Source organism: Rutidosis leptorrhynchoides, chromosome 3, assembly GCF_046630445.1.
Source record: "Rutidosis leptorrhynchoides isolate AG116_Rl617_1_P2 chromosome 3, CSIRO_AGI_Rlap_v1, whole genome shotgun sequence".
Lineage (NCBI taxonomy): Eukaryota > Viridiplantae > Streptophyta > Magnoliopsida > Asterales > Asteraceae > Rutidosis > Rutidosis leptorrhynchoides.
The window spans coordinates 612,042,260-612,055,751 of NC_092335.1; the positions used below are offsets into that span (position 1 = coordinate 612,042,260).

Below are 13,492 nucleotides of genomic sequence, written 5' to 3' on the forward strand. Positions count from 1 at the left end.
CATTATATATATATATATATATATATATATATATATATATATATATATATATATATATATATATATATATATATATTCATAATTTCAGTATATGTTTAGCACATAATCATTCATCATTTCAATCGTCAATTTACTTATCAAAGAAGATAAAGTTAGACACATGTCACAATCAAAAGTTAGGCAAATCAATTATTCATATCTTATTCATGAATTCATATGTAATATCCTAATTCAACATTCAAGCAAACATTAGTCGGATCCTCACGATCTAGATTAAATTAAACATAATATAATTTCGCCGTAAGTTGAAGCGTTGTTTTGATCCTGTAATCTTTAAATAATTAATTAATTAATTATTGATTTTATTTTTTTTAAAGGAATGGAAGAAGGTGAAAATGGAAAAAAAGGGGTAAAAACCTAAATACTGTTGGATTCGTCATACAATCCATTCATTTCATTCTTCATATTCATATTCATATAATTCATCATTCATTCATACAAATTAAACGAAACTTGAAACCTCCATCCCTACCATCATTTTTTTTTTCCTCCATATTTTTCATCAACTAAATTATTAACAAGTAATAATTAATTTATACTGTAACTTATAAGCCGTATTTTATCATCATCATCATCATCATCATCATCATCATCATCATCATCATCAACAAGTATGGCGGCAGCAGCAGCGAATGTGACGGCGGCCGGGGGAGTGACGTGGCAACCGCAAGAAGTAGGGTTTAAAGAGATCTGCGGATTACTTGAGCAACAGATTTCACCTTCGTCTGATAAATCTCAAATATGGCAACAATTGCAACACTACTCTCACTTCCCTGATTTCAATAATTACCTCGCTTTCATCCTCGCACGTGCTCAGGTCTTTATTTTCTTTTTAATCTGGTATTAACAAAATCATATTCAGTATTAAATTAATTACTCCGTAATATTTATATATTTTTGACTTTTAATTTCCTTGCTGGATGCAAAACTAGGGGTTAGTTATTATGGTGTTTAAAGTTCAATTAAAATGTTTGAGGTGGTTTGCTTGTAACACTTAAATCAATTATAAATTGTTACTAAGTATATATATGAGTTACACTCACGAACGACACTTAAATCTCTTATTATGATTATGCTAATGAAATGATCATCTTATTGGTACTAAAACTAATATCCTCATGGTTAAAAAAATTCGCTATTCGGGGAGTAATGTTGACTAACTTTGACCGTTTTTGACCGAGTTTTGACCAATTTTGACTGATTTTCGAGTAATCCCGAGTCTTGGCTGAGTTTGACCGATTTTTCGAGTTTTGGCCGAGTTTTGACAGAGTTTGACTGGGTTTGACCGAGCACTCCCCGAGCTGCAAACACCTGGTACTCGACGAGCAATTCCGAGTTCTGCAACAATGAGAATCCTTTCTTGTGAACGATAATATATTTTATAGAGTAGTGATAGTCTTCCTTTAGTTTGTCATTCTTTTTCCGTCGTTAAGTTGATTTGATAATAATATTGCTTAATGTATTTATTTGCAAGAGTGACTAGGTGAAGGAAAATTTTCTTTGATATGAATGTTCTTTAGGTTTATATGACATGTATAGATTTGCAGGGTAAGCCGGTGGAGGTACGTCAAGCAGCTGGATTACTTTTGAAGAACAATTTAAAAACTACATTCAATTCAATGCCTCCAACAAATCAGGAATACATAAAAGCTGAGCTGTTACCATGCTTGGGATCAACAGATAGACAAATCAGGTCTACATCTGGAACAATCATTACTGTTCTTGTTCAACTTGGTGGTGTTTTAGGATGGCCCGAGTTGCTGCATTCTCTCGTTAAGTGCTTGGATAGTAATGACTTGACCCATATGGAAGGTGCTATGGATGCTTTGTCTAAGGTATATATTGCCCGTATATACATTGTTTCTGTTTTTGATAGTTTTTATATAAGTGTAAATGTTCATTCCATTTTTCCCATCTTGTGTGGTTTGTGTGCTTTCTCATGTATGCTTGTGAAAAAGGTATATGAAAGTTTTCAACTGTCATCACTTGTAATTGTTTATGTCATCCTGATGCCATGACACAATTAGCTATCATAATACCTAAATTTAGGATTAGAGATGTGTTGTGTCGAATGATTATTACTTGTTAATTACAGATTTGTGAGGATATACCCGAAGTGTTGGATGCAGAAACTCCTGGATCATCTGAAAGACCCATTGATATATTTCTCCCAAGATTACTTTCTGTAATTTTTTCTTACATGCTGCTCTTTCTTTTATATATATATATATATATATATATATATATATATATATATATATATATATATATGTATGTATATTATGATTAGTCAATTTTTTGGTTTACCATCGTAGTAAGTGTTTTTTTTCTTTATATATTTTGTACAGTTGTTTCAGTCTCCACATGCCACTCTTAGAAAGCTAGCATTGGGTTCTGTAAATCAGTTTATCATGTTGATGCCACCAGTAAGTATGAACATTCATTATTTTACTAAATAACTTTAGTTTCAATTATAGTATACTGAGCAGTGGCGATTTCAACTGTTTACAGGTTTTGTATATGTCTATGGATAATTACTTGCAAGGTTTGTTTGTTCTCGCTAATGATCCATCATCAGATGTACGGAAATTGGTAATTATTTCACTCCTTGCCCGTTATATATGACATCCCGATATCAGATCATCATTTGACATCTATATCATTGTTTGTCATTGTTTCATTTTGTATATTTCCTTGCCTCGTATATACCAACTCGTGATCAGCTGCAGTTTTCTGCAACATACATCTTTCAAAAATCTAATTCTCAAATCTTAGCAATTTATTTTTTTTCCTTTGATTATTTTCTTGTGATATGTTGCTTTTCATCTTTAATAATAATTACTTGCATGGTGGATAGGTTTGTTCGGCTTTCGTTCAGTTAATTGAAGTCCGTCCTTCTTTCCTTGAGGTTCGATGTTGTTTTAATTTACTTCATCTCTTTATTCATAGTTATTTACTTTTTTCATTGCATTAACAATAGAGTGTGATATTTCGCATGTGTAATGTTCTGATGATATTTTTTTTTCCTTACATTACGCGGTCCAACATGATTTTGTGTTCTTCAGCCACATCTAATCAATGTCATTGAATACATGCTGCAAGTGAACAAGGACCCTGATGATGAAGTGTCACTTGAGGCCTGTGAATTTTGGTAATATTCTGCTTGTAGCTAAATTTCTTATTCTTTTGAAAAACTTGTTTGTAGTTTGTATGCATTTGGTTTCTATTATGCGTTCTTGCTCTTCTATGCTTGGCTGTTTCCTATGATGCTTGTGCACTCTGTGAACACAGAGGTAAAAAGTAGATCATTCATTTAATCTTTTCCATGTTTCTTGGTTTGTTATTAATTTCAACTGTGGAAGGGATCTCTACACACTATGTTGAAACAAGTCATTTCTTTAAATGGGGCATAGGTGGTTGAAGGGGCAGGTTGGGTTGTGGTCAAAACAGGTAGATTTAGGGTTGCTAATACACTACTAGTGAATTATAGTTTTTATATGCTTAATGTAATATATATATATATATGGCACCTGTAGCAATAGTATTAACCTTCAAATATTGCAAACATACAGAATAATTATATATATATATATATATATATATATATATATATATATATATATATATATATAATTATAATTATTCTGTATGTTTGCAATATTTGAAGGTTAATACTATTGCTACAGGTGCCATACTTTTAAGTTACTTAGCTTTATGTTACGATACTATGGTTTGCTTGGCTTGAATAGCTTCACATATATTATTTGATTACTGTTTGATGCCGTCATGATACATTGTATTACTTGGCTCAGATAGCTTCATATGTCATGCGCATTGTACATCTTTTAGCTTTACTATTCATAAGTCCTAAATTTTCAGGTCTGCATATTGTGATGCTCCATTGCCACCTGACAATTTAAGAGCATTTTTGCCACGTTTGATTCCAGTATGTGAGCAATCCTCATTCCTTTCCTTCATACTTTTCTTTATGTATTAGTTTATGTCTTATTTGGGTATATGTTATCTTACTTTCTTTACGCTTGTGTGTTTAATTGGTAGATTTTGCTGTCGAACATGGCTTATGCGGAGGATGATGAGTCACTACTTGATGCAGGCGTAAAATCTTTTCACCCCTTGATTTTAATTTTAATTATCTTTTACTTCTATTTTTGCAGATCATAATTTAAGTTTATGATTGCAGGAAGATGGGTCTCTTCCAGACCGAGATCAGGTTCTGATTTGTCTTTATTTTGAACTCTATAGGGCCCGCTTAAAATATGCTTCTCGAACAACTTCTTATTTACATTTGTTATGCAGGACTTGAAACCACGTTTCCATTCATCACGTTTTCATGGATCAGATGAGGCCGAAGATGATGTATGTTTCTGAAATACTTTTCACCAAGAGTTGACTTTTGTTTGATAATTATAGCTCAGAGGTGGCACTTTCAACCCATGGGTTGTCTTGAGTTGTCTTATATTGGTTCAAACCAAAAAATTTTAACGGAGAACAGGTCAAAGGGTTGAAAATCTGTTGTAGTCTATCTTTAATGCATACAACCTTTAAATATCTTTAACCTAAACATCCAAATTTCAAATGTAGCGGGTCAAGCTAAGTCGATACATACCTGATAGTGACCCGTTTTGACCCAAGTCTATTGTGGCCGTTACCTATCCCAGCCATCGTGTAACCTTTAAGTAAGCTCATTCAGCTGATGTGGTGCTTGTAATTATAGGATGATGATATAGTGAATATTTGGAATCTCCGAAAGTGCAGTGCTGCTGCCTTGGATGTAATTTCTAATGTGTTTGGAGATGAGATTCTTCCTACTTTAATGCCTTTTGTCCAGGTAATTGTTTTCATATTAGAACGTAATTCTAAAATCAATTCATTATGCAAACTGCATGCAAATGGGTTCACTTTTTCATAATGGGAGATTTTAAAGATTAATGGAGTGTGCAGTCTAAGTTATCAACATCAGATGATGCAAGTTGGAAAGAGAGGGAGGCTGCAGTCTTAGCTCTTGGTGCCATAGCCGAGGGTTGCATTAATGGCCTTTATCCTCATCTTTCACAGGTAAGAACTATGGTTACAGTTTGATAAGTTTCGGACTACACATTATTTTCATAAATATCTACAAATTTATCAAGGATATGTAAAATCTTGAATTGGGCGTGTGCATAGAATATAGATATGTTGTAAATTTCTGTTTTCACAATTTAGAATATGTTTTGAAAACTGATTTACTTAAGGGAATCCGTTCTTTGTAATGCATGCGTGAAAGCAAAGTTCAGTTGGGTCTTTTGTGGGTTGAAATTCTATTTATAGATGTTCTTTTTTTTTGTTCTTTTTAATACGATTCTTAGTTTATTTCTGAAATGAAGAGATTGAAAATAATAACTATATCGTTTTCAGATTGTAGCATTCCTTATTCCTCTTTTGGATGATAAGTTTCCTTTGATTAGAAGCATTTCTTGTTGGACTCTTTCACGTTTTAGCAAGTTTATTGTCCAGGTATGATAATGATCCTATCATACACTTTTATCTACTATGCATACTTTAGGGTGCCATATTATATTCGTAAATCGCTAATTAATTTATCCACTTTCTATATATTTCTTACTGTAAAATTGGCCTTCCAGTTATTGTTACATAGTTGGTAATTTGGATTTCTTTTTAGTCCATTGGTCATAGGGAGGGACATGAACAGTTCGAGAAAGTTCTCACAGGTCTTTTAAGAAGAATTTTGGATAATAACAAGCGCGTGCAAGAGGCTGCTTGCTCAGCTTTTGCAACTCTTGAAGAGGTTAAGGGTGCAATGAATCTATAGTTTATTTGTCTGATAAGTAAGTTTTGTTTTTTTTTTTTTTTTTTTTTTTTAAAAAGGCCTTCAATTACAGGAAGCGGCAGACGAGTTGGCACCACGCTTGGAGATCATTTTACAGCACCTAATGTGTGCGTACGGGAAGTACCAGGTTAACCTTTGATCTTTTGTCGTTGTCTTTTTTAGAGGTGGTAAGATGGGCAGGTTGGGTAACAATTTACCACAGATTCTGATCAAACCACTTCGGGTCTGGTTAGACCTAAACCAGTTTTGTGAACTATTGTGTCAGAAGTAACTACAGAAAGTGTGATATTTATATTCTTATTCTTTAGCTAGGAGCTGCATTAGAAATACACTTACTTTAATTCATTTCTTGTTAGCCAATTTTTTATTTATCCGCGTGACCCGTTAGAAACAATTTTTATATCGACTTGACCATATCTAATGTTGCATTTTCGAGTTTATTTTTAACGGAAAAGAATGAGATGGGTAATAAAGGATGATAAAAGGATGGAAATAAATGTTATATAAATTAGTTTGCATGTATTCATAAGTAAAACAAATAAAGGGAAAATAACTATCAAATGAGAATGATGGAATATAGAAAGTAAAATTACTTAAGACTTTGTTAGGGTAAGATATAATTGCCTTTATTTGTGTGTTCTGCTTGTTTATCTCACTTCATCTGATGTATATTTTTGGAAAAAGGGGACGGTACCCCGGAGAATTTTATACCATCAAAAAACGAAAAGTACATGGGGGGATGATTTTTAGTGAACCATCCGAAACACTGTTACACTTTCTACCAAACTAGAAAGCATAGAAAATAAAACATTCACCATAATTCATCCCTATACCAATAATTCATCTGATGTATATTGCTCGATGCTATGTAGAAGCGAAACCTCAGAATTGTTTATGATGCTATTGGTACTTTGGCTGATGCAGTTGGAGGTGAATTAAATGAGGTAATGTGTTGAATGATGTTTTTTGTAATCACTTTAAATTTATTATTAAATTGATTTAGAGTTAATTTTGCATCCTGTTTACATGATAAACATTATCCTTAATTGCAGCCTAAGTTTCTTGAAATTTTGATGCCACCATTAATTGCAAAGTGGCAACAACTTTCAGATTCTGACAAAGACCTTTTCCCACTTTTGGAGTGCTTTACATCTATAGCACAGGTATTATTTTTGTATGCTTTCAATCCTCCAATCTTTCTATATTATATCACCAAGGGGATATGTATATAGATATCTATATTTTATTCATATTTAAATCTACACAATGTTACCTACGTTGTGGGTATGGATTTTTTTTTGATATATCTTAACGTTGTTAAAATATAACACGTCTCATTGTCTTTCAGGCATTGGGTAGTGGATTTGCCCAATTTTCTCAACCTGTTTTCCAAAGATGCCTAAACATCATTCAGAGCCAACTGCATGCCAAGGTTGTGGATATATAATTAATTCTACATAATTTTGTTTTTTCATATACAATTGACAGTCTTTATGATCATATATATTCACTGTCATTATACGATATTATTCATGGTTATTGTTCTTAACACGATATGAATAGCAGGTTGATCCTGTTGCAACCGGGGTTCAATTTGACAAAGAGTTTGTTGTTTGTTCGTTAGATCTTCTATCTGGACTCACTGAAGGTCTTGGTAGTGGAATAGAGAGCCTGGTATTCACATCCTTTTCTTTCTTTTTGTTAAAAAAAGTTAATTAATGATTTAATTTTTCTATGTAGTATGTAGGAATATTGTTTATGAGTTTGTATGTATCATCATATATTTATTTTGCAGGTTTCACAAAGTAGTTTAAGGGATGTCCTCCTGCAATGCTGCATGGATGATGGTGCTGATATCCGTCAAAGCGCGTTTGCGTTGCTTGGAGATCTTGCAAGGGTAATTTGGAATATATTTAGCCATTTTTTAATTTTTTTGTTAAATTTTTTGATAAACTTACTTAATATGCTCCTGGTTATGTGATTATTGAAGTTAACTACGCTACAGTTTATTAGTTACATACATTTGCAACAGTATTTTCGATTCAAATGTAAAGTATACTCATCTAATCACCCTTTTTGTAACCTAATTTTGATAGTACGAGAGGCTTCGACTGCAACGTCGCAAGTCTTTTCTTTTGTTTGTGCAGGATTGTTCAGCTTGGCTAGTTTATGTACTAATAATCAGAATTTGTCAGACACAGAAACAACAATCTGATTATTACAACTTCAAATTAAAGCATATTCAAACACAATATCTTGCAACCTAATTCAACCAATTGATTTCAGTTGTTTAATATCACATATTCTCTCATGAAACGCATATCCAACATCCCCAAATATATACCTTCCTTTAAATATGTAGGCCAACTACATCGTTGTGATATTTTGCTTGTAGATGTTCATTTCGGTTTAATTGTTTTTGCCATTTATCAGATTTATATATTGTTTCTTTCTGTGATAGTTACTGCAATAATTGTGCCTTTGATGGTACAAGAGCTTGTCTTTGGGTGTAAACCATGGCTTTAAACGTTGACATTAACCAGTAACTTATTTTTTGGTGATATTTATCAGGTTTGTCCAATACATCTGCGGCCTCGCTTACCAGAATTTCTAGACGTTGCTGCTAAGCAACTGGTATGATGACATCTCAACTCTATTCTATGTAATTTGATTCTAAGGGTTTTACAATCTATAATGACTTACACATCTTGCAGAATAAGCCCAAACTGAAGGAGACCATATCTGTTGCAAATAATGCATGCTGGGCTATTGGGGAATTAGCAATCAAGGTGCATTCTCTTTACTACAATATGTGTTTCAAAACTTAATGTACAGGTCTGTTGGGTTCGGTATCTCGTCAAATACAGCCGAGTCAATTTTAGTAGAGCATGCTATTGGCATTGATCGTTTAAACCTGCAAATACTCTGTTATCCATATTTTGATGAGCTAATAATGATTACAAATGGATTTTGGGTTGAAGGAATTATTGTTTAGTATGGGGTGTTATGGGCAGGGTTGGGTTGGGTTTTACCTGCAAATACTTACTATATTTATAAATAATTAATGTGTTAATAATGGTCAAAAAGAAAGTTTATATACAATTATTATAGCCTGTATATATTAGTATATAAAGCAATTTAGGTTTTTCATTAAAAGTAAAAACTTTCCTCGACTTTCATTAATGGTAATATACCTTTTTTTCAGTAACCATTTTTTTTCTCCATTTGACCCGTTTGAGATAGCACAACCCAATATAAGTATATAACCCATTGGTCAAAATCTCACCTCTTCTCTTAAGTTTCTAATCTCTATCTTGGAAAGTATGGTTGATTAGATTCACGCTCTTTTTTATAAATGGATGCATCTGTTCATGCTTTTATACCTAATGCTTCAGGTTAACCAAGAGATAGCTCCAGTGGTGATGACAGTAATTTCATGCTTAGTACCAATTCTTCAACATCCAGAGGTGGTTTAGTTCGTTTAATTGCCTCGTGTTCTTCATATTTTTTATATTTTATATTACTATTCATTATCATCTGAATGTGCTGTTATGTTTTTATTACTTTGATGATGACCAGGGGTTGAATAAGTCATTGATTGAAAATAGTGCCATCACTCTCGGTAGACTTGCCTCGGTTTGTCCTGAGCTTGTAGCACCCCACATGGAGCATTTCATGCAATCATGGTGTATTGCTTTAGCCATGTAAGTTTTTATCCTGCATATCTTGAAAACACGTTCTTTTATGTGTAAAAATGTTTGTCATTTGGTGGCTTTAAAGTTTTTTATTAAGTGCCTTATGTGAAACAGGATTCGGGATGATGTTGAAAAGGAGGATGCTTTTCGAGGTCTATGTGCAATGGTAAGGAGCTCGTGTTAGCTTTGTGATACGAACCGAATTCTGGTAAAATGATAAAACAAATAAAAATAGTAAATAAAAATAGGTAATCGTTTTTTCGAGATGTTGATTAGCTTTCTTAGGGATTACTTTAAAGAGGTAAACCAATTCTTTAAATTATCAAAACTACTTGATAAATTATATTATATCTTAATAATAATATAAGTCGTAACACTTTGTTTGGTTTTTAAAGAAGAAACTTATGCTTTGCTGTTAACTTATGTATTGTTGCTTCGCAGGTTAAAGCAAACCCATCAGGGGCTTTGAGTTCACTTGTTTTCATGTGTAGAGCTATTGCAAGTTGGCATGTAAGTTTTAATTGCGATTATAGTTGACAGAGTAAATGATAATTTCTAATTGTTACACACGTTGGCGAGTTTGTTGAATAGTATGCGCCAGGTTGCAAAATGCGCTACTCGGGTGTACTCGGCCGGGACTTTGGAGGGAATAATTGGTATCTTGGGGATTAAACCGATTGGACTTTTTATACATTTAAATGATAATTTTAAAATTATATGTGCAAATACAGAAGAAAACTATAAACATAAACTTTAATATAATTGTCTAGAAACAAAAACATAATCGCTCATTTGTTAAAAAACTCTAAAATTCTAGTTTAAATTCATATTGAAATGTTGACCAAATTTTTACTGCGAGCGCTTTTGATCGACCAAATCTGACTTTCACCAACAAATCCGATTTTGACCCGTTAACTGATGTTGACCGATTAATTAAACGGATTTTGGAAAATCTGCATGTTCTAAAAAAGTTGTCGGGATTATTACAACAGTGAGTAGACAATAATGATATGGTTAGATATGAATATATGATTTTAATAGTATCAGTATGTATGCATCCTTTTTTTGTTCTTGCTAGTGATCATTATAATTGTGGAATTATGATGATGCGTTAATCTATCCTCGTTAGTTACTTGGTCTGGACTTGGTTATTAGTTTATTACCAAAAATAGAAAGTAGATATCTACTTTTGTTTTGACCTTTGCTTTCTTCCTTTCTTTTTGCAGGAAATTAGGAGCGAGCAATTGCATAATGACGTTTCACAGGTACTTCTTGGTTATAAGCAGGTACGTATGCTCATCTCATAACTTCAAATTGGATACCAATGAGACCATTTATATGTAAAAATTCACGTCTTATTTTGTGATAACATGTCAAATGTTTAATATATATTAGTAATATAAGGGTTCTAAAATAGCTTAAAAATGCTTACGGGTTTTTGAGTCATTTAACTTGAAATAACTTTTAGATTTTAGATAGTCTTTTTAATCATCAATTGTTTGCAAAACACCACAAGATTTTGCAATGGAAATATGGAATCGATCTAATCTTGCATATACTATAAGTTGTGCATGGATTATTGACAGTTTCACTAACGTATTTGCGTGACAGATGTTGAAGAATGGAGCATGGGAGCAGTGTTTGTCGGCTTTGGAGCCACCTGTAATCGAGAGGCTCTCCAAGTATAAAGTATAATAGTTGTTTCGGCTGGAATTGGCCGTTTCCTTCGTTTTTCATGCATTCTTTCAAAGCGCGCAAAAATTCGTTTCTCATGTTGTGCATTATCTTTCGCCCGAGGAAAGCCAAATTCTGCTTTTCCCAATGCAATATACAAGATTTGACAATTCAAATTGTGTGAATGAACTTTGAATTCCAAAGGAAGAAGTTAGATTACTTGGACATGAGATTTGGTGTACAGGAAAGTTTTCGTCATGATTCATTTCTGGTCAGTGGATTTTGAACCTATTTTTTCTTGATTATTATTTACTGTTATCGGTAGTTATTAACTGATGGTGGTTGATTGTTTTATGGTTTAGTTTTCGCGTTGCGAGTGAATTTTGTATTTTTATTAAATTGAGGCGATCACTTTGTGATCATGAACACATGTATGGTGATTTTTGATGGCTGGTAATATTTTTGGATTGCTGGTTTTAAGGGTGTTGTAAATGATAACTATGTTTGGAGCATTCACTTGTTCAGCATTTACTTTTTGTGGTTTTGTTAACCTTTATTTTGCATCTCCCATCTCCTAGGGGGAATGACTCAGAATTGAATTTACATAATACGGAGTACATGCTATGTATTCGTTTTCGTGTATAGGTGAAGGTGAATGTAATCGCTTTTACATAATACGAGTTTTGTAACCGAATAGACGAATCTATTGTAGATTATATGAATAGGTTATAAAGCCAATTAAAGGATCAATGACTGCTATCGAAAAGATGATATTATAAAGCCAATTAAAGGATCAATAGCCTTAGAAGATTAGATATTTTAATTATAATGCTAATATACTTTTTGTGCCTCAATTTAATATTCCAGTGTTTCTTTTTGAGTTGTTTCAAATTAATTGTTCGTTTTTATAAATCGATAAATATAAGGAGGCGAATGTATTTCAATCCGTCATATCTTTTGTGCATGTTTGTAAAACAAAAAAATAAATAGAAAGTAAACCATAAAACTTTAAGTAAACAGAAAATAAAGTGTTATCTTAATAATATTTTTTTAAACTGTGTATTTTTTATTCCCGAACAATTAAATTGGAACAAAGTAATTATTAGAATATGAGACTACGGCATTACAATAACAACAACAATTGTTGGAAATATTTCGTAGTTTTTAGGGTTTTATTAGTTTATAATTCATACACGCATTGTATCCAGTTTCATATGCAGTTTTATGATTCAGTTAATACAATTCATAGATGATCTCTAGTTGTAACAAAACATGGTATAACAGTATAACTTTTGGTTTATACGATAAAGAGAAAAAGGAGATATGAGGATGTTGTCCCAAGTTTCATGGGGTACGTGGTGTCATATACTCGGTGTTTTTGAGCATGATACCAGAAAGGTGTTCTCTTTTGCCTTTTCGACCCCACCCCCATTACTAGTTTTCCTTACCGAACCCCCACTACATAGATTTTAGTGGTTGAAAACGAGCCGATCTCGAGTTTGACTTCGACTTCAGTGCGTTTAAAATTTACAGCGCTCGATTGGGCTCGGTTCGATTCGAGTTTAATATCTTATTATGCACGAGCTCTGTTCATTTGATATTATAGAAGCTCGAACTCGACTCATTTATTATCTAACTTAACTACAATACATATTTATTTATGTGTATCATTTTATTCACGTATTATAAGATTTACTATTAATTAATATTTTACTATTCCTTTCGTCTCATTTTAATAGTCCCTGTTTGACTTTTTAGGTATTTCATTACTAACTTTGACTTAAAATATATTTGTGTGTATTATATATTATTTGATAAAATTTATATGAATGTATTGAGAATTAAACGTGTTTTCGTTTATATAAATTTCATTGAATAATATATAACATAAACAGATATATTTCAAGTCAAAGTTGTTAAATAAAGACTTAAAAAGTCAAACACAGACTATAAAAATTGAGACAAAGATTATATATGATTGTTATAGTTATTATTATGTAATTATTATATATCAGATCATTATAAAATAGCAATTGGTGTATATAAATAAATAACTCAACTGGACGTGATATCGTTTGTTTAAAATAAAAAGTAGATTTTTAGTAGTAGTTCATGAGACCTCGAATTCCCACGTTCATCCTACCCTGTGCCGGTTACAGATTCAGTTGTAGTTATCTAAGCATCCATTTTCAAACTTGGCTAATACTTCACATAA

At 32.4% G+C, this 13,492-nt stretch overlaps 1 protein-coding gene across 1 annotated transcript; it reads left to right on the forward strand.

Moving 5' to 3' along the window:
• Positions 1 to 510: 510 nt before the first annotated feature.
• LOC139898885 (transportin-1-like) lies at positions 511 to 11,757 on the forward strand. Its single transcript, XM_071881685.1, has 29 exons — positions 511 to 877; positions 1,608 to 1,895; positions 2,156 to 2,245; positions 2,409 to 2,486; positions 2,572 to 2,652; positions 2,918 to 2,968; positions 3,126 to 3,211; positions 3,940 to 4,006; positions 4,120 to 4,176; positions 4,262 to 4,291; positions 4,378 to 4,437; positions 4,796 to 4,909; positions 5,023 to 5,136; positions 5,476 to 5,574; positions 5,741 to 5,866; positions 5,961 to 6,035; positions 6,781 to 6,852; positions 6,961 to 7,071; positions 7,257 to 7,340; positions 7,475 to 7,582; positions 7,704 to 7,805; positions 8,480 to 8,542; positions 8,623 to 8,697; positions 9,304 to 9,375; positions 9,488 to 9,612; positions 9,718 to 9,769; positions 10,045 to 10,113; positions 10,830 to 10,889; positions 11,215 to 11,757. Exons 1-29 carry the CDS (start codon positions 674 to 676, stop codon positions 11,296 to 11,298), a joined length of 2,697 nt encoding a protein of 898 aa, XP_071737786.1. The 5' UTR covers positions 511 to 673; the 3' UTR covers positions 11,299 to 11,757.
• The last annotated feature ends 1,735 nt before the right edge of the window (positions 11,758 to 13,492 follow it).

Bases quoted from the DNA above. Each gene is read 5' to 3' on its own strand.
- LOC139898885 (XM_071881685.1), top strand. From the start codon at position 674: ATGGCGGCAGCAGCAGCGAATGTGACGGCGGCCGGGGGAGTGACGTGG. The intron at 4,177-4,261 runs GTAAAATCTTTT...TTATGATTGCAG, and splicing joins AGTCACTACTTGATGCAGGC to GAAGATGGGTCTCTTCCAGA. The intron at 9,376-9,487 runs GTGGTTTAGTTC...GATGATGACCAG, and splicing joins CAATTCTTCAACATCCAGAG to GGGTTGAATAAGTCATTGAT.